Raw genomic sequence first — 21,247 nt, 5'->3', positions numbered from 1 at the left:
TTAGTGTACAATCAGATTGTGTAGAGTTGCACAGTTGGCTGTTGATTATCAAAAGGATCGGACAGTTTGATATGAACAATTTTTGCTGTATAGTCTCTTTACCCAGCATTCCTTCATCCTCTGTATCCTCCTGGCTCCTCGGTTCTGTTATAACCTTTTTAAACTTGTTCTGCTGACACCCACACCTGCAGACACGAGGAGCAGACGTGGAGCATGGAGCGAACAGAGAGTATGAACTCAGACTGCCAGTCAGGCGGGCTGTCAAGCTCTGTGGGAACCAGTAAGTGCAGCAGCCCGGCGTGCATGGCGAGGAGGGCCGCCCACTGGGGCTGCACGGACATGTCCGGACCGGGAATGCAGTACGGGGATTCCTACGACTCTCTAAGAGACTCGCCTCACAGTGACAGGTAGGGAAGGTTATAATGTGTGTGTGTGTGTGTGTGTGTGTGTGTGTGTGTGTGTGTGTGTGTGTGTGTGTGGTGGTGTTGGTGGTGGGTCTTTATGACTCTACAACACTTTTACTTTATTTTACCTTCTATCACACCAGCCTCTTTACTCTTTGGCGGTCCCAAGTGGCAGTTAATGGTTATGATTTTTTCAATGTCCAGGTCTACATCACCCAGATACAGTATATTGTAATGTGAATATATAAACCAGTGCTTTAGTGGTAGTGAAGGTAATGAAATAATTTAACCACGTTGACATTATTTTTACCAATTACCAGTTAAAGAGGACCTCTTATGCTTATTTTCAGGTGCAACCTTGTCATTTGGGTTTCTACTAGAACATGTTTACATGATTTAATGTTCAAAAAACACTTTATTTCTCTCTTACCGGCTGTGCTGCAGCACCTCTTCACCCTCTGTCTGAAACGCTCTGTTTGAGACCTAAAAAGCCCAGTCTGCTCTGATTGGTCAGCTGTCCCACTCTGTTGTGATTGGTCAACATAACAAAGTCTTCGGACTCTGCTCCAGCTCCGCTCTAACTGGCTTTGTTTGAGGGTGTGCCAAACTAGCCGCTAGGCAGGTATCATGCAAATATGTTACTCTGTGACATCACCACGTTAGGGAAGAAAAGGCGGGACTTCAAGCGAGGCGTTTCAGGCAGTTCAGGAGCAGTGTTTCTGTGGGGGAGAGTAACTCCCTTTGGCGCTGACTTCGGGCTTTGTAACTTTGCAGACCTTTAACATGCACAAAGAATATATACTGTATGAAACACACTTAAGGAAAGGGGAAAAAGCATAATAGGTCCTCTTTAATGGTTTCCTACACGTCCCAGAATGCCCTCTGATTAATAAACAGACTTACCATTCCTTTATTTAGTTATGTTTGTATTACCTGTTTGCACTATACTAGTACAGTTTCTTAATATTGAACATGAATATTCTGTAATTGTTTTCACATTAATTAACTAAAGGAATGTGTCAAAAAGCATAATAAGTTAGGAGGAATTTTACATGACTTCATGTAAAAAGTGACTTGTCCGTACAACATAAAACCAGTCGTGATCTGCTTTGTGTCTTCCTCATGTTCTTCTTATATCATTGCAAACTTAGGGCTGGGTGACAATTCACTATGATAATTTATTGTCTTTCAATGGAATCGTATTGTGATGAAATCATATATCGAGATATCGCGATACACAATTGTGTCGTCTAAATTGTTAATAAGCACATACTAACTCAAATTTCTCAGAAAACCTGAACTCAGTTAAATCAAACTATTGTCTTAATCGGATTACTCTGTGTTTGTGTGCATGCGTGTAAGCATTGTCAGTTTATAGCCGGACATATTTATAAATTTTTTTGTCTATAATTTCACTTGAAACTGTTATGTTCATTTTGCACTAAAGTTCCTAATTAAATGAAAAAATACACTGTACTTTTCATTTGTCAAGTATTTAATTCACACAGGTGTATATTTACTATTATTTATTGTATTGCTATATCGTGATATCGTTGTCGAGATATGAAATGATCTATATCGTAACGGAACATTTTGGCCATATCGCCCAGCCCTAGATAAGCGTGGATCATTTAGGTTGCTAAATTGACTCAATGTTTCAGAATTTGGGATCTCTTCAGTGCATTACCAACTAAACTCACTGAGGTGCAGCAGTCGTACGCTCTTTGCGAAGGCACATGTACAGTAATGTTTTTCATCTTCTTGGGACGGACTGCGTGGGTGGCGAGGTGGCTCAGCAGTTAACACTGTCGTTTCACGGCAGAAAGGTCCTGCGTGCGAGCCGGAGCCAGCTGGCTGCAGTGAGTGTTTCTGTGTGGAGTTTCTATATTCTTCCTCCCACAGTCCAAAGCCTTGCAGGTCAGGTGGACTGGAAACATTAAATTGCCCGCAGGTGTGAATGTTGTTGTTTGTCTGTGTGTGTTAGGCCTGTGATTGACTGGCGACCTGTCCAGGGTGTCCCCCTCCTCTTGCCCAGTGCATGCTGGGCAGGCTCCAACCCCCTGGCCCTGAAGAGGACAAGTGGTTTAGAAAACAGATGGATGGGACTCTTTGACAGACTGGCTGATACTGACTATTACAAACTGTAGCCAAATGTGAGCTAGTTTCAGTGGACTTTGTGTTCAAGATGTGATTCAGACACCGCAATAATCTGCTGTTGTCTTTCCTGTCCAGGTATGTGTCGGCGCTGACCACGCCAGCGCGCCTGTCTCCAGTGGAGTTCCACTACCCCCCGTTGCCGCCCCAGGTGCCCACCTTCCAGATCACCTCGCCCAACACAGGCCACGCCCTCTCCCTGCCCCCCGCCGCTGCCGCCTACCACAGAGAGGACGACCAGCCGCTGCTACGATGCCCCGATGTACGTAGGCAAATATAGTACACGCGTTACAATCAAACGGTGGTGGTGACTACATGGCATCAGTTAACGAATAGGGCTGGTTATGTTCTATATTTTTCATTGTAAACAAATCCCATGAAAAGACCTAAACCAGTAATCCTATCTGTCTTTGTTGAGGGACTATTTTCAGCCGCGGAATAATACATTTATTGCCTTTGAGAGTATTCTCAGCAGCAGGGCGGTGCATGTGGGATCATCTCAAAATAAATAAACTACAGTTTGTGTGTTCATGGTTTTTAATAGTTTTTGAACAACATTGGAGTTCTGCGGTACAGAGGAATAGCCTACTGTATATCAGTTTAGAGAGACATACTTGTTAGTAGGATGAGTTAATTGTTGGTTTAGCTTTTTTTTCACAATAAGAAAAATATAGCATATAACCAGACTTATCCTTTGACCTGATGGTTCAAATCCCTCTGTTGGCATCCACCCTGCTGAAGTTCCTTTGAGCAAACCACTGACAAACATTCATATTTAAAGGGTGGATGTATTATTTAGTTTTTTTTTTCCTTTTTTTATATCATTCTGTAGCTTCCCAGTGGTGTTCCTTAAGTATTCTAATCCAAACATTCAAATTTTGGTCAAAGTATGTATGTTTTAGCGTCAAAATGGGATTTTCCCTTCAAGCCCTTCGGAAAAAATTGCCCGCATGACCTGATGTAAGTTTCAGCATGATGACGCTGCCACATGTACAGTATATATACATCCTTATAGTCAGTGTATTGTATTAACACTACATACAGTAACTTAGATGGCGGTCGGCATGCTCTCAGTTTGGAGAAGCAGACAGGAGAGAAGCTAAGCAATGTCGAAAAGGGCTGTCTGATGGCGAGGGAAAGCGGTGAAAATATTCTAAATATAGCGTACACTTAAACTGATATTGATTTTTTAGGTGGCTAAAATACGTTTTTCTGCTGCTTCCGTCCACAGCCGCTTTACCTCACTGTCAGACAGCCCTTTCTGACAGGGAACTGAAGCCGTTATATCGCTCTCTTCAAAGCCACCAGACTACATTCACAAAAGCAGTAATTTTACCTTGCAGAATGCGGGAGTATACATACAACCCCACTTCAAAAAATACAAACTAACCCTTTCAGTTATTTAAAACTTTAATTTTAAACTTGGCACAACTAACTTTGACTCAGCTTGTGCTAGCATTCACATTATTCATAACCTTATGGATTAGCTTACTTAGGTAACCTACATCACAGCTTTTTGCTAACGGCTGAGTGGGCGTTTCCATTTGGAAAAAAAAGAAAAGAACGCAGATGGACCCGCCATTTAATATATACAGTTTCAATCAAACCCTCCACTCTGTTTTATGTTGTAGGATGGAAGTTTATACAGGCAGCCCCGGCGTCCGCGGCGACCCTACCTGACGGAGAGCACAGGAAGCCTACCGTCCAGCCCCTACCGTCTCCCTGACGACGAGGCCTACGAGACCACGCAGGAGTACGCCTCTTCGCGGGAACCCATCCGAAGCCGGCGACGCCCGCGACGCAACCGCCTCAACGGACACATCTCCCAGCGTTCAACGGGCCTACGGGACTACAGCTCACAGAGCTTCAGCCAGTCAGAGGAGGAGGAGGAAGAGGAGGAGGAAGAGGACGCTCACGGGGAGAGCACACCTTTCCTCAGTATGCAGAACATGAACATGGACCCGCCCTTACCCGTCCCGGGTTACCGGACGTCATCCGGCGCGGACACACGGACTCACCGCGGGCTGAGTCGGCCGGGGACGCGCAGCAACGGGCAGAGCCGCAGCTCGCATTCGCACCGCTCCAAGGCTGACAACATGCCCCTTTAAGACTTACCCCCGCCCCCCCACCACCACCCACCCCTCCACCTCACACACTCCCCTTCCTCCTACACACAACCAGTGGACTAGAGACCTGCACCTAGGAGAAATATTTTTATTTTGTATAACAGACAGATATTCTAAACAAATGAAATATTTATTTTCATTTCAGCAAAAATTGTCTACTAGCTAACAGCAAAGACTTTTTTTATAACGGGGGGGAAATATTTATATGTAAAGTTTTTTGATTTACAGCATTATGAGAGATGAAAAAATAAGAGAATTACGTGCCAATTTTTTCACAAGTTAGATAAATAGAATAATATTGTGGTGCCTTTTGCTGTATGCTGAAGTCGGAGGTCCCATTGAGTTTTTGTAGCCTTTCTTATAAAGACTCCTCGTTTTTATAGAGACCAACCCTCTTCCTTCCTTTTGCTTTGTTTTTTCTCTCTGATTTGGGATCTTCCTCTTTTTTGAACTGTGATCTGATTACGTCATCATGCAATATTGATTCCTCCTGTGTAAAAGGTGTCTGTTTACATGAGTATGATCCACGTGATGCGCTCGTTTCACAGGGACATTCAGTCACTGACGCAACCGGAAGAGTAGGGTAGTTTTTTCTCGGATGATTTTTTTTTTTTTGTTGGATGAATCACATCGGTCATTTATGTCCTCGTTCGCCGCCTGTCAGTCATTTGTTGTTATTTCTGTGAAAACAAGAGTGTTGTTGAGGGGAAGTAACTCCAGATTCCTGTGTAGGTGTTCAGGGTGCTGCCATGACATTGGTGGTGGTTGCAGTGTTTGTGTGTGTGTGTGTGTGTGTGTGTGTGTGTGTCTATGTGTGTGTGTGTGTGTGTGTGTGTGTGTGTGTGTGTGTGTGTGTGTCTATGTGTGTGTGTGTGTGTGTGTGTGTGTGTGTGTGTGTGTGTGTGTGTGTGTGTGTGTGTTCGTATGTGTGTGTACACATCATGAAGCCTCATTTGGTCGGCGCCTCCGTTCACCTCGGAAAAAGTGTGGCCTCTTGTTCGACTGACATGCTCCTCTCACCAATCCTCACGCTGCCAGAAGCTCCATTGCACTGTAAGCACCTCCCTCCGTGAGCAGTCATTGGCCAGGGAGCTGCCGATCCAAACCGAACCGAACCAATCCAGTTGTAATCCAGCCTGACTCTGGCCTCCCGTGGACTGCCCAGCCCGCCCGTTTCCTATGCCAGCAGCTTAGAGCCGCACTGTGTCTCAGGACTTCCCCCATCACATCACAGCCAAAAAGACTCAAAGCAGAGAGCGCACGCCATCTCAGATCTCAGTCACAGTTCAGTCATCAAGGCCAGATCCACGTCCCCCTCACTCTCCTTCCTTCCTGTCTGTCCGTCAGGTTTGTTGCGTTCACTCATGATCAAGGGAGCGTGGGTAAAAAAAAACTCTTGGAATCAGAAGGGTTGCTTTTTTTTTTTTTTTTTTTTTACTTCAAAAAGGTCGTGTGTATGTGTGTAAGTGGGCATGTGTGATGATGATGAAAAAATGATGCGGAGACCACATCTGTTCACTATGTTGCAGGGGCATAGCTAGGAATTCTGGGCCCCCTGGGAGGAGGATATTGCTCTGGGTTCCCCCCTTTTCTTTTCTTTTTTTCAATTAATATAAACCTACTAGTTTGGGGCCCTTTCCGGCTGTGGACCCCTGGAATCGCTACCACCTTTCACCCCTGTAGCGATGGCATTGCTCCGATGGGAAAAATCGCCACGTGCAGGTTCACACTGCTAGAGAGCGAGTTCTACTTTTCCTTTAGCTCACAGCCAAACGGTGGTATAATGCTATTACTGATTACTGCATCCTTGATTTGCATTCCTATACCTTTTATTGATTGAACTTCTTTTGCTTGGTCATATTGACTGAATGATCTGTTACCTGTCTGTCTCTGCCCCCCCCTGCCCCCGCCCCCCCGCTCCCCTCCACCTCACATCGCCCCTCACCTTCATGTCTTTCTCACCCCCCCCTCACCGAACTTCAGAGGCAACTAGCAGATGAATTTAGGCCCCATCTCCAGATGACAGCACACTAAAGCTTTGTTTATACTCGCACGAGACACCGTGGCTCGGGCCTCCATAGATGGCATTTATGTTCAACCAAGCCCCCCAGGAAGACCACCGGTCGTCGATCCCAATTTTCGTAGTGGCCAAACGGTGGTACTACAACTTCCGTGTCCGTCACGTGATGCCATTGGGCCCAAAATACTTTCTCCCATAGACTTACATTGTTAAAGAGACGACTGTAATTTTTTTTAGGTGAATCAACTCCCCAGTATGAACACTCTAAAAGCCCTTATTAAATCATTAGGTCCTAAAAGTTGTAAAATGCACTGATAGCCGAATCCAGAGTTATTTCCCTTCCTCCGTTCATGTGAATGAGACCCAGACCGAGGCTGGAGCGAGGGCTGGGAGGCGAAGTTAGCAAGCCCTGACGACACTGTGACGGCTGTACCCCCGTGACCGAGCCATGTGACAGAGCGGACGCTACTGCGCCTGCTCCTTCGGCCCAATGGATGTGGAAGATCGCCGGAAGATCCTTGTACTTTTCCAGTTGGAAGTCGAGCCATTTTGGCATCATGCGCCACTGAGCAACTCTCATAGGAATGAACGGGGCCCCGCCTACAACGCTGTATCCAGTTCTCTTTATACATCCATGTGCTCAACGCGCAATATGCTCCGAAACACCAGGGGGCATACAAACAAAATATTCTGTGGATAAGCAAGAAGTCAACCAGTGTTACCGGAAAGGAAAGTAGGCTGCCTGGCAACAGTAGTAAACACCAACGTACCGCCAAACATTGCATTTGTGTACTGTAATTATTGTCGCTTACCTCCAAGTCAAAATGACTCTCTGTCTCTCGGTGCTTCGCCTCGGGTCGCCACTCTTTCCATGAGACCTTTTTTCCCCCCAGTGTGTTGCCTATTTCTATTCAAGTATTTAATGATGTGACTGTCCCTGTGGTCTCTCAATGAACACTCGTAGAGTTCCAGTTTTTCCCTCGAAAGCATCCATGTTGAAATGAAAGGCGCAGCGTGCACAGTCGGCGCGTAGTTACAAAAATTCAGAGAAATGCAGAGCCTTTGTGCGCCACGCGAAAGCCGCAATGACGTGATTTCCTGCCGCGGCTTCAGTACGGCGACCATAAACCAAGCTTTACAGTAGGCTGATCATGTCAGAGACCCTTCACCTTCATCGGGTTTAGAGACCCCCTTTCAAGCTCACTGAGGAAAATGTGTTAGATACAATACGTGTCCCCTATTAGAGTTCATTTCCAATAAGTAGAGGGTTTTTTTATCGTTTTCTTCACACGGGAGATGCATGGATCACAGACATAGAAAGTATCTTAAAAATGGCGACGAAACCTTCAGATTCAGGGGAGTCACGTTAGAAATTTATAAAAACATTATTTGGGTTCACGGCCCAAAGGTCCGGCTAGTTTTGTCTTACTATCACTGTAACCAATCTGGGATTTGCAATGTGGAAATACTGCAAGTGAGGGTAGTGTGCTTCTAGAGCTAGTTGAATTGTTAACCCCTCCCAACCCCCGCCCTCTTTCTCCTCACCCTGCACTCCCCCCTTTGACCTTTACATACACACATGCATCCGACACATCATACACACATAATGAAGCACACACAGACACACACAAACCCTCATATGACACACACACACACACACACACACACACACAGCCCTACCATGTTTGTGTTTGTCAAGCAGTTTGCCTTCGTCTTTTTTACCTCCCGACTCCCTCTCTCCCCCCCCCTCCCTCTTTCCTCCCCTTCCCTCCTCCCCCTCTCCTCTCCTCTCCTCTCCTCTCACCCCCTGACCCCTCTGCATGTCCTAGTGGTACTGGTAGTTGGGTGCATGGAAAAAGCAGCAAGCAAATCGTTTTTCCACTCGGTGAAAAAAATAAAAAAACGTGTCTTCATTTTAACATTCAGCAATAAATCCCCTTCTCTTCATGTCCATCATTCTTGGAATATGCTAGAAGATTTTTTGCAAGTTTTATCAAAAACATACTACTTGTAAAAGAAGAAAAATCCAAAACCACCCCTTCATATGGAAAATAAAACTTTATTCCTACCATTTTGAAACAGTCCTGTCATCTTTGTAACCAAAAAAGCAACTGTTGTTTGTTGTTTTTAGTTGACAGTTATAGTTACAGTTGACAATTCTTTATTTATATGAAGAAGTGGTAATAAAATCAAGAAGCCAGTGCCCCAAATGTACAGTAAGAATGGAATTGCAATGATGACCAGTAGATGGCAGCATTGACTTTGTCTATAGTTCCATGTATGGAGCCTTAAGTATCCATCCATCCATCCATTACCTGTAACGGCTTATAACATTCAGGGTCGTGGGGCGGCTGGAGTCGATCCCAGCTGTTGGGCAAAGGCGGGGTACACCCTGGACTCTGACACATAGAGACAGACAACCATTCACGCTCACATTCACACCTACAGGCAATTTAGAGTCAACAATGAACCTAACCTGCATGTCTTTGGACTGTGGGAGGAAACCGGAGCACCCGGAGTAAACCCACGCTAACCACGGATAGAACATGCAAACTCCACTGCACCACCGCCGCCAGCCTTATGTATGTTAGTAGAAACATAATTGTATACATAGAAGATTATTTGCAATATTTCATACTCCTCCAAAATGTTTTTAGAAAAAAATAATAATTATTAAAATGAATAATATAGCTTTCAAATTTATTTTCATTCAAATATGCCTTTTTCACAGCAGACATTTTGGTATGACGCCAGGAAAACCACAGGGGTGATAATAATAATGATACTATATTATGGCTGTATTCCATTTAGTTTAGCCACTTCCTGTGTATGCTAGTTCACTTTCATGTCTTACTGGTACACTTCAATACAACAGAGCCATCGTTAATCAGCCATATTAGCAACACCTGTGACTTTCCTGCTATGACGAGTCAAAATGTCCCATTGGTTTCAGGCTATGTATTACTATATACATATACATTGTCTGTTTACATTGATAGTAAATAGATTTAAGAGGCAATATTTGAATCCAATGTGACAGTGTGACAGAATACATTTTTAAAGCTACCCTCACACACCAGTTGATGACAAATTTGATGATCACAGCGAGGACTCAGCCATCTTCTTCGCTGCTCTGTGTCTCTAACTGGTCTATCTAAATGGCATCATCCTTTAAACCACAGCAGTGTCTGACATATGGTACTCCACAATTTTTAAATGTATTTTATTTCATTGTTGCCTTTATCATACAATGCAAGGTTGACTGGGAATGACGGGAGGATGACATGCAACAAAGGTCCCTGGCCAGACTCAAACCAGATTTGCTTCAATTATAAGGTAAGTGACTCAAAACCACTAGACCACCAGGACAACCCCACAATTTTAGACTTCTCATTATAGCGCCCCCATCAGACCATTCAGAATCATTTTGTATGAAAAGCACCATTAAAAACTGTGTTTTAAAGGAACAGTGTGTAACATTTTGGGGGATCTATTAGCAGAAATGGAATATAAAATTCATAACTATGTTTTCATTAGTGTTTAATCACCTGAAACTAAGAATGGTTGTGTTTTCGTTAGCTTAGAATGAGCCCTTCATATCTACATAGGGAGCGGGTCTTTTTCAAGGAGTCCGCCATGTTGCTCCGCCATGTTTCTACAGTAGCACCAGCCAAACACTGGCTCTAGCGAGGATCTTTCACGTCTTTACGTAACTTGAAGCCCATCATAGTTCTCCGACACGCTTGTGAAACTACTCCTAAAGTAGTGTTATTATGGTAAGGATGTCCTCTGAGCGAGGCAACGGCGTTACCACGGTTTCACACTCGGTGGCTCACGTTAACCGCAGTCTTGGAAAGGGAGGGGTGAGTAGAGGGTTAATGAGTTGGTTGCAATCTGCAACCACACCACTAGATGTCGCTAAATCTTACACACTGTTTCTTTAAAAAAATGATTGAAAGAAAAACAATAGAGTGCTCCAGGGATGAAGTATTTTTGTAGGCCAACCAGGAAGTTAGCATCGCCCCGATTCCCTCGACAAAAAGCCAATGGGATTTTTCCATTGGGTTTTGGATTATTGCAGAAAATAAGCTCTGTGGCAAAACAATGTTTATGATACTTACACATTTTGTTCAGCAAAATAATCTTTACAAATGAACACCACTTTTATGATTTTGAAGTGTAAATGCAGTCGCCAGAAGTAAAAAGCTAACGTTAATACACAACGAGGCTGTAAAGGCGGATGGGTTGGTGTGATGACGTTTAGTAAACTCATTTAGCCACTTGTTAGCAACCACCTTTTTTAAGACATATAATTGTTTCAAAATTCACGAGTGGGATATTTATTGATGTATTTTATATCGTAGAACAAAAAGTTAAAATCTTTTCAGCTTGTGTTAACCATAAACCTTATTTCAGACATCTAACTAAAAACCTATTAAAAAAAACCATTGACTTTCAAAAGGATGGAAGCGGAAGTGCTAAAATGCTAACTCATGTCCAGGTTTCAGGACTCATTCCTGTATATTCTATAGTGCAGAATATAGAAATGCATTATCAAGTTTTGTCACAATTAGAGCAGTGGTGTAAAGAATTTCTTTTTTTCTTTTTGAATAAAATGGAATTTGAAATGCCCACAGGAAGACATATTTCTTACTTAAATCAAACTGACCAAATTACTTTCTTGACATTCAAAATTATGTTTTAAATTGACAAACATCATATGTGTGATTCATGGCTCAATTCAAATGGGATCCAAAAATATTTTTCTCTCGCCGTTGACTGCCGTACATATTTTTTCCGAAATAAGGTCCCATGGGGTCCACCGGAAGGGGACTTCGCCTCTCCATTTCTTTTCCCATGCCCAGATTCCCTATATTTCCTGCAGCAAGTAACTGATGCATAATCAGGCTTAGTCAGGCCACCTGGGCCTTGTTAGACACGGGCTGGAGCCATCAATTAGTAGGTTTATTGCTAATATAATGTCTAAGATGTATAAAATGAAATGGTGTTTCTTGACCATATTTAAGTGAGGATCTGTGTAGTGTGTAATTCACATTGGTAATGCTCACTAATTGTGATTTTCCCTTTTTAGTAGTGTCATTGTTGTCATGGACGATCTGGGCTGAAGAAGAAGGGAAGGGCCTTGTAGTCTCTTACTCCTTCTGTGTGATCAGACACTGCTGACTCATTAAGGCTGGGGGAGCATCAAAATTCATCCTAGGAGGGAAGAGTTTATTAATAATTGCTCGCCTTGAAATATTTATGTTGAAATGTTAGCTATGTCACTACTTCAGGTTTTAAAACAGGTTTCAGTGTGAATTTTTTCCTTTCTGGTTTTCCTAACCCCCCATGAAGTGGTTCATTCCAATTAGGGCGGGGCCAGGAGGGGATATATAAAGCCATGCAGCCAAGGACTGCCGGGGAGTTGCTGCTGGGGACAGCTTGCAGAGAGGTGGTATTTCAGGTATTTTCATCTTATTTGCTCTTTGTTAAAGGTATAATATGCAAGAATTAACTTAAAAAACAATGTATGGACTAATACAAAAATATCCCTCGGCCCCTCGGCTTCTGATACCGACCCAGAAGTCCCCCTTTAGTTCTGTTAGATACAATGTGGATGTATTTCACAGATGAGAACAGGTTGTGCTATGTGTATGTGTCCCAGTGATCCCCCTGCTCCTCTCTGTGCTGTGAGTGCAGCTATGATCAGTGTGTGTCTGTAGTTTGACGAGAGCAACACTGAGTAGTGATGGCGAGATGAAGCCTCATGAAGCTTTGAAGCTTTCCAGCAAATTGGTTCGGAAAAGGGTTCATTGCTCGAGGCTTCATGTGCTCACGAAACCACCTGGTGGTCAAAGAGTGTAAAACAGACAAATATGATCTTAACCATGTGATAAGATAAGATATTCCTTTATTAGTCCCGCAGTGGGGACATTTGCAGTGTACAGCAGCAAAGGGGATAGTGCAAGAAACAAGATGCATCAGCTAACACAGTAAAAAAGAGCTAAACAAAGTGTAACAAAATATGAACCAAGTATAAAGATTGGAAGTATAAAAATAGGAGTCTATACAGTATTGGCAATAAACAGACTATTAACAAATTTGCACAAGTGGAAAATGATATTGCACAGTGAGAATTAAATGAAAATCCACCTGAAAATATCAGGTTATTGTCAGTTTGTCAGTTTTTGGTGTGTAAGTGTAAGTGCTCTACTGGGAACACAGATCTGTGATATACTGTATTTTGCGCCAGTAAAGGCTTTTGGGAATGACTATAAACAATGAAAAAAAATCTATTACCATGTAATCAATTTATATCTATATATATATATATATATATCATATTTAATAAAATGTCTATTTAGTAAGTATATTATGAGTATATAAGATACATGTATAATAAACTGTAATTGTTTTGTGAGTAATGCATCTTATGTGTGCAAACCAATCCTAAGTTAATAATTGTATTGTAGTGTAGTGTAATATAATATAATAATTGCAGGAGGGTTAATATTAGTGTTCTGTGTCACTTCTGGAAAGCGGCATTGGTTGAACCAGTGAAGATCTGAAACACTTCATGAACCAGTGGGCGGTACGGCCGGGCAGCGAGGCTTCGGAGGTCATCAATGACGTCATTGGTCTAAAACGATACAAGCCTCGATACACGCATCGCGGAAAACTTCCTGGATTACTCGACACACGCTCCGAAGCCTCGGCACAGCACGTAACATCACTGACACTGAGCCTGGCCAGTAGACAGGAAACCTGCATTCATTCAAAATCTGGCAACTCGGCATCTTCCAGCAGAGTTGTGCGGAGTTCATTTTATTTTTTAGAACGTAACCGCCAGGAAACAATCAGAAAATAATGTTTTATTTCTCCGATTTGCTGCTTTGTTCTCACCAAGGTTGCTCCCTCTCTTCAGTCACTCTATAGCTCGCTCCACCATTGCTACTCTCTCTCTCTCTCTCGGCTCGTTGAGCTGTGGAGGTGAGTTCAACTTTGCATGCGGTGTTACAAACAGGAACCAACAGTTACATATTATACCTTTCAGTTACATGGGACATTTTGTTCTTCTTTGTTCATTGTGATTTCTGGTTAATCAAACCGCCGCCTTTTTTTGCAACCCCCCCCCCCCTCATTTTTTAAATATAGAATTACTCCCAGTAATGCTGCAATACCCAAATTAAATCTATTGTAGTGTTCTCGGTTGTGAAATAGAAAATGTACGACATGAAGCGACACAATTCATGTGAGTCTCACAAGAAACTTGCGGCTCAAAAAGAGATGTGCCGATCTCTGGATGCATTCGGGCAAAGCATAGAGTTGTTACAAGATAAGGGGCAGAATAGAAATGTTTATTATTTAAGTTAGATAGACATTATATCCAAATTGTAGACTACCTCTCAGCCTTGGTGACGTGTCCCACATTGTCCCACATAAACATACTCTTAGTCCCACATTTGGTTTGTTGGGATCTGGTCACCCTAAGTGTGACGCTAACACATGCTAACTGCTATCAGCCACACCGGAGGAGCGGACGGACCACGGCTCCAATGTTTTGAATTTAGACTGCTGTCACCCATTTTAAACGCTAGCGATCATTGCTACATGTTATGTTAATGCTTATTGAACTCAAACTACTGCCCGTCTGTTACATCTAACGGCAGCTGGAAAGCTGGTTTCATTGTTACCAGAAGTGTTGCAACACAAAAGTTTCAGGATTCCAGCCAGTTGTCATCCTTCAGGCATTTCAAGCACTCGAGTCTCCTCGTCACACGTCCTGTTTTACCTGATGAGTGCATGGCCTTGGGGGTGATGAAATGATGTGTCTTGGGAGGAGATGTTCCAGTGCCCCGAGACCTAATAATTAATGAGCCGCTACACCTGTTCTGTACAAGTTTCACTCGGCTGGTGTACACGGATTAATAGGTTGAGATTATAGAGTAACACCTGTTTGAAGAGAGTACATATTGCCACTTGTTGTGGAAAAGTTATCAGCTACAATGAGTCAGTAACAGATAAAGGTGTGCTTGCTTCATATGTAGATCTCTCTCTTATCGTTCGTTGTATTGTTGTTGTCTGATTCCATCTTTTCTCATCACCGGTGAAGGAAGAACATGTCATTCCTGTTTGCTCTCTTTTTGTCAGTGGGTGTATCCCTTGTGCGCACCCCCGACTGTCTGTGGAACTTCTGCTCATTGTTTACACAAATCTGCAGGTACGACAGCCACCTCATTTGTCAGCAGGCCAGATGACTGTAGGTTAGAGTATAGAAAGAATCTTGACTCACCGTTAGTGACTTGTGAGAGAGGGAATCTTTCTTTAATTTTTTTTCTATAAAATGAGCTGATAATGGAGTCATTGGATTACTAGCATGGACCACCAGCTTTGCATATCAAAACGGACAAGTATTCAGTGAATGTGGAAGTCTTCACTTAAAACGGGTAAGCAAAGAAATCTGTCAACTCTTCATTTATATTTCAGCACTCTACAACCCCTTTCATACAGGGTTGGACCAGGGTTATCTGACCCTCCTTTTGTCAATTCAAACCAAACCAGTCAACCTGGGTTGAACCCTGGTCAAGACAATTCAGATACGACCTGGGTCACAACCCGGGAGCAAAGCATACCAATTAGCTCAGGTGGTAGAAATGGGTGGGGGGTTTACACCTCTAGAGGACTAATATTATGTATGCAGTAATATTATACGAATGTCAGTAGCAATATCATACATATTTGGGTACATTTAATTAACATCAAAATAAAAGATTATTGTACCAGCGGTCACCGGGAACCTCCGCGCCGCCGGCACCTCTGCCTTTGCCAGACAACAGCGGGGTACAGAGCTTCAGAGAGCCGGGAGGAGAGAGAACGGGCGGGCAGACGGACGGTTGGGTGTCAGGTCCGTGCAAAGCAGCGGAACAAAAACACTGACACATTTCCAACAATATGATAATAATGCACTTTGCGTGCCTAGTCTGATAGTCTGTAGATATGTAGCCTATAAACAAGATATATTTTAATAAAATACAGCTGTACCGACAGGATACAGTAGAGCACAGATGCCGTTTCCATGCTGACTAGCGCCCGTGTCTGCCTGTTTATTCACCTGAGAGAGAACGCGGATCCCAGCTGGACATCAGATGACTAGACGGTCCGTAATGTGGCCCAGGACGCATTCGCGTACACACTGCTAAAAGAATGTGGTCATATGTGGCCCAGACCACCTCTGAATGTGGTCTGAAAGATTCGATCTCAATGCGTCTCGAGTGTGTTCACACCTGTACTTAAAGCTGTCCACTTGTGATCCGATCACTGAGGATGCATGTTAATACCAGGTCAGAACAGAGCCTATGATGCATGTTTTTAGGATACAGTTTAAATATAGTACACACAGCATTTTTAGCTTTATAAAATGTTTGTTGTATGTATGGAGCTGTAATGTATGCAAAAACAGACAACATACTGTACAGATTTACAGGATCTATTCATCAACATTAACCTTTTTTCCTCTTTTTATCTACAGTACCCAATTATCATATATTAGACTACATTGTGTTATCTAATATGATAATATAGGCTACATTTACAAAAGGATTAGACACTTCTGAAGACTGAAATGTATATTTCACTCACTCTGCCATCCCAGCAAAGATTTGTAGGGCTATTCAAGTTTTTCAGCTGGACATGTGACAACTGTTTGATAATGTAAGAGCTTGTCCAAATATCATAAAATGAGATTATATTTCATTTAGTTTGCTAGTTGCTTGATAATGTAATGAACTGGGACTGGGTTTGTTACTTTATAACAGATGGAACAGGCCACAGGTGGATCTTTTTGCAGGTTTATTTGGAAAGATGAAACGTTTATATTGGTAACATTACAAATAGAGAATGTGCAAACGCACTTTAAAAACAGATGCAACATTGCAACGTCCCCCACTGTGCGACTAATAAAGGATCATCTGATCTTATCTTAAGATGAATCAAAATGAAACGTGTTTCTGTTTATCAATGTTTTAGTTTACAAATAGTTCCAATGAAATCTAAGAGTACAAATAGTAGTAATGCATATGCTTAATTGGTGTTATGATTAAAAGGGGGGTCCTTGGAACTTTTTCTCCCCTATAAGGGGTCGCTGGCCCCAAAAAGTTTGAGAATCTCAGGACTAAACAATCTTCTTACAAGGTCCTCTTTGCAGCTGATCTGGCCCAGTTGTAATGGAATTGCAGATACACAAGTCCTTATAGAAATGGACATTTGACCATTTTCCATTTCCATTCCAACTGGGCAAAATCCATCTGCTGATGAAGATCATGTACCCAGAAACATCTCTTTTTACACTGATTTTAAGATTTGTCCAAACTAACATACTATTTTTGTGTTTGCAGCTGAATGGCGCGCTGCTACTGTCGCTGGCGTAGAGTGCTGATCTGTGTGTGCACACCATGCATCTCCCTGGCCCTGCTGTTCGTCTACTCCTTCATCATGTTGTGTATGGACATGAATAGGGAACCGACCCCAGCGGGCCCGCCACCTAATCACTTCGTGGCCATGGGGACTTTGCGTAACACAGGCTTCGCCCCACTCCCTAAAAGTTTCTGGGAGCTGCATGGGGACGCCATTTGGAACCGTCTTCAGCTCAATGTCGACCGCCATTTCAACCCCATTCTGCGCCCCGACAACGCCGCGACGGGGTTAGAAAATGGTAGCTTTTATGAGTCCCTACTGAAGCAAAGTTTCTCCAAAGTTACCAACGTGGACAGCATGAAGGAAACCTTTGAGCAGCTGCCGCAGCAGATACAGAAGTTTGTGACCCACATGCAAAGGAGAGACTACCCAACCCTCATCCAGCCAGAGGGAGGATGTGGAGCTGGGGCAAAGAATGAGACGGAGTCCCCGCTCCTTCTCCTAGCCATCAAGTCAACAGAGCTGAATTTTAAGAACCGGCATGCCATTCGACAGACCTGGGGCCGGGCGGGATGGGTGGCAGGTGGAGGATACGTCCGCAGGGTGTTCCTGCTCGCCAAAGCAAACACTGAAATGCTGCCCATGGGTATGTCTGACTTCCTGCAGATGGAGAGTGAACATTACGGAGACATCCTGCAGTGGGACTTCAGCGACACATTTTTCAACCTCACCCTGAAAGATGTGCAGTTCTGGAGCTGGTTCTCGCGCTCGTGCAACCGGACTCTCTTCGTCTTAAAGGGGGACGACGACGTCTTCGTCAACACCCCGAAATTGATAACCTACCTTCGGGACCAGCTGGAGAAACCACAAGCACACGAGACCATAAAAGACTTCATGGTTGGAGACGTCATAGTTTCAGCCAAACCCAGCCGAGCCAAAGAGTCCAAGTACTTTATCCCTGAAAGCTTCTACAAGGGCCATTATCCTGTGTACGCAGGCGGCGGAGGGGTGGTGTACTCAGGCCTGTTGATCAAACGCCTACACCACGTGTCTAAAAGGGTCAACCTGTTCCCCATCGACGACGTTTATGTGGGAATGTGCATGGTTCGGCTCAACGCTAGTCTAGTCCACCACCCCGCCTTCCTCACGTTTGACTTTCCCAAAAAGGAAAAGGAGGAGCTGTGTTCGTATCACAAAATCCTATTGGTCCACAAACGAAGCCCCGAGCAGGTGGTTAAGCTGTGGGCCGACGTGGAAAAGACTCAGGCAGAGTGTCGGGATGTGCTCCTGAGACAGAAAGGCAAGGAGAAACTGTAAGGCCATCCAAAGTTTCTTTGTTAAGCGGTTTTGTCGCTACAGTCTGTGGTGAGCTGCTGTCAGTCAAGAAGAGGTGACACTGTATTAATATACACTGTATTTATTTACTCGAGGCATCCATGTTCCGGGGTTATATTTGATTATACCAAACAATGTGAAAACCTCAGGGGTCCTACAGCCTGAACGATATTTCATATTTTTTAAACCAATGTTTTTACAACAAATTAGATATTTTTATGTTAACAAAAGTTACTTTCAAAAGTGTTCCTTTTGCCTGAAAGACCATTGATTGCCATTAAAAAAAAAAGGCTACATAGCCATAATGCAACAGAAAATGGTCAGCAGTAATGCAAACTTTAACAGTGCAAGACAATAGTTTAGCTCAAATGCTAAGCTATTGTAACAGTAGCACAAATGGAGAAGAGACAAGAGACTCAGTAATGTGCATTATAAGATGTTTGGCTAAAGTTCGCTAACATTAGCTGCATTAACCACCGTAAGCTAGTCGTCATATCAGACCAGGTAAAGCTGTAGCAGCAGAACCCCTGAGTGTATTGAATTGAACAATAGTGTCCTATTGCTTATGAATTAGATTTTGTATTTGTAATTTTGTATTTACCTCAAAAAGTTACATAGTCTCCCTTAAGGGCTATAGTAAAATCTCAAAGTATCTCTATTCATGTACATAAAGTATATGCTCAAAGCAACTGTTAAGGGAGCCATTGTTAAGATGATTTAGAGTTTACAGCGGTTGAGCAAGTTTTGCAGTGTTGAAACTGGAGGTGAATGTGCTGCTGGTGTCAACCAATCAGCTTCCAGTGAGGTTTAAAAGTGAATAGTCTGCTCCAACTGTTTAGCTAATGGGATGAATGAGTAAAGTATGTTCTTGTGCATTTCTGTAGTTCTGGTTCTTTCATATCCCAATAAATGTTCAATACACCCCACTGACTTATTTACTTTCTGCTTTGCTCAAGCAAATAGTACAGACACTTAAACTATAAGTAATGTGAAGGTATGAAAGCAAATGCAGATAAACACCCTTCATCCATCCATTTGATAATCCAGGTGTTTGGAGTGCAGAGTGCAGGCACAACGCTGTGGTCACACAAAACTGAAGTCTTACATAAAAAAAGGGCGTTTGTAGCCTTCTACATGTGTGACAGAAGTGTTTCCCAATGAGCACAGGGGGAAAAAACAATTGCCCTCTGAGAGGCAGAATGAGTCGGGGACTTGGAAGCTTCCATGAGCCAATGCATCTGGTATTATCCACCTTTTTTAGATGTTCACCCATGAATTGTTTAGATGTCCTGGTTCTGAGTGTTTTAATCAAAATGCTATGGTTTTACACATACAATTTGAATATTAAAATACATCTCCACAAGAGAGAAGAGGATCTAATAAAAATGTTGATAAATTCATCTGGGTTGCCAATGAATTATTAGCATGCCCACCAAAAGCTGTTACCCCATCGGTGCAACAATCAGCATAGCGTTCTCCGCGTCGTCTCCATACTTTGACCCCGCCAATTAGCATTGTAACAGAAATAATCCACCAAACACAAGTTTCTGAACTTTTTTTTCCCAGTTTATTTCAATTGACTTACAGACCTAGTAGTTATTTATGCACAATAACCAATTTCATGTCTTATTTGCTAGATTATTATAAATGTGTTAATGCAGAAAATAGTAACCATCTTTGAAGAGAACCATTCCTAAAATGTATTATTGCTTAATAAAAACGTTTTCAGCTAAAATGCTAGTTAGCTCACAGCATTATGGGCTTCCTTAACATACAAAACCACTCAAAAGAAAAAGAATAAAGTTATGCACTCAGCCCCCCCTTTGTCTTTGAAGCATGTTGTCCCAATAACTTTACGTTTCCGCTAACGCCTCAGGGGCAAAACATGTCCAGTAAAAAGTCCCTGTAGAACTGGTTCAACTGGCGGTACAGATATACTGCTCAATGGCTTTATGTCAAATATTGTGAGCTCATCTTTTGGGAATTTATACGTAGTACATGTGGAAAAAGTTAGTTTACTTTCATATCCATGCTTTCTGCATAACTTTCTATAAAAATAAAGACATTCTTAAGATGTTGAATTCTTGAAGTGGAAGACGTGGAGAGGATGATGTCAAGTTCAAGTGATGAAAAACACAGCTTAATGAGAATTAATCTATTTCCAAAATGTTCATTACACAAACCAAAATCAGCAACTGGGTAAGGAATGTCAGAAAAAGATGAGGCACAAAGCAGTCACTCACAATGGCCAACTATCAAGTACAACGTGAAACCAGGTGAACTGAAAGTAGAGCATTTTGATCTCTCGGTGCGTAGTAAAAATCACAGAGGCTATTGGATGCATTTTCATTTGAAAATCAAACCAATACAATCGGCACTACAGGAGCTCTGTAAAACAATCCAGCTGGTTAGAACAATATCCTTCAGAGGACTGGTCAAACTGGAAAGGTGTTTAAATTCTCACCACGATTTTTTAATCAAACATGACAAAAAATGTGTTCTGTCAACAGTGACGGGGTTTTGAGTCATGCAATTTTTGTGCGTTTCTAATGGATTTATTTTGTCCTATGGAGGAGGACGATTGGATAAAACCGTTTACATTAACATTAGCCTTCAAATGTACAGTATGGCCTGGGTATACTGAATACCCTGTAGTGTGCTAGCAATAGCAATGGCTGCACTGGATGACAAAATATAAACATGTTTGAGTTTGTGACACGTTTTCAGTAAGATGATGAAAGTACAGCAGAAAATTTATCCCACAGAATTTCAAACTGACGTGGGATTCTTATTAG

The 21,247-nt window shown here is 42.7% G+C and overlaps 3 protein-coding genes across 5 annotated transcripts in view; 2 read left to right on the top strand and 1 right to left on the bottom strand.

Annotated features, from left to right (window-relative positions):
* Positions 1 to 5,574, top strand: part of nrg2b (neuregulin 2b) — a 73,965-nt gene extending 68,391 nt beyond the window's left edge. For all 3 annotated transcript variants that reach the window (XM_074647930.1, XM_074647929.1, XM_074647931.1), the window contains 3 exons: positions 192 to 407; positions 2,637 to 2,820; positions 4,190 to 5,574. In XM_074647930.1, the coding sequence (XP_074504031.1) occupies positions 192 to 407; positions 2,637 to 2,820; positions 4,190 to 4,666 (877 nt within the window). In that variant the 3' untranslated portion in view covers positions 4,667 to 5,574. The remainder of the gene's footprint in view (positions 1 to 191; positions 408 to 2,636; positions 2,821 to 4,189) is intronic.
* Positions 5,575 to 12,009: 6,435 nt separating this feature from the next.
* Positions 12,010 to 18,646, top strand: LOC141775010 (N-acetyllactosaminide beta-1,3-N-acetylglucosaminyltransferase 2). The gene is made up of 2 exons (XM_074647913.1): positions 12,010 to 12,168; positions 17,099 to 18,646. The coding sequence occupies exon 2, from the start codon at positions 17,103 to 17,105 to the stop codon at positions 18,432 to 18,434; it is 1,332 nt and encodes a 443-aa protein (XP_074504014.1). The 5' UTR covers positions 12,010 to 12,168; positions 17,099 to 17,102; the 3' UTR covers positions 18,435 to 18,646.
* Positions 18,647 to 20,138: 1,492 nt separating this feature from the next.
* eif1ad (eukaryotic translation initiation factor 1A domain containing) overlaps positions 20,139 to 21,247 on the bottom strand; it is a 5,196-nt gene continuing 4,087 nt past the window's right edge. Inside the window, exon 5 of the mRNA XM_074647948.1 lies at positions 20,139 to 21,247. This exon is cut by the window's right edge and continues 451 nt beyond it. The gene's annotated coding sequence lies outside the window, so the exon portion shown is untranslated.

This window comes from Sebastes fasciatus, chromosome 10 (assembly GCF_043250625.1).
Source record: "Sebastes fasciatus isolate fSebFas1 chromosome 10, fSebFas1.pri, whole genome shotgun sequence".
Taxonomy (NCBI): domain Eukaryota; kingdom Metazoa; phylum Chordata; class Actinopteri; order Perciformes; family Sebastidae; genus Sebastes; species Sebastes fasciatus.
Note: the sequence above shows the minus strand (reverse complement) of the source record. Positions and strands in the feature narration are given on the sequence as shown.

What these genes read in the sequence shown, in the direction of transcription:
- LOC141775010 (XM_074647913.1), top strand. Translation starts at nt 17,103, where the DNA reads ATGGCGCGCTGCTACTGTCGCTGGCGTAGAGTGCTGATCTGTGTGTGC.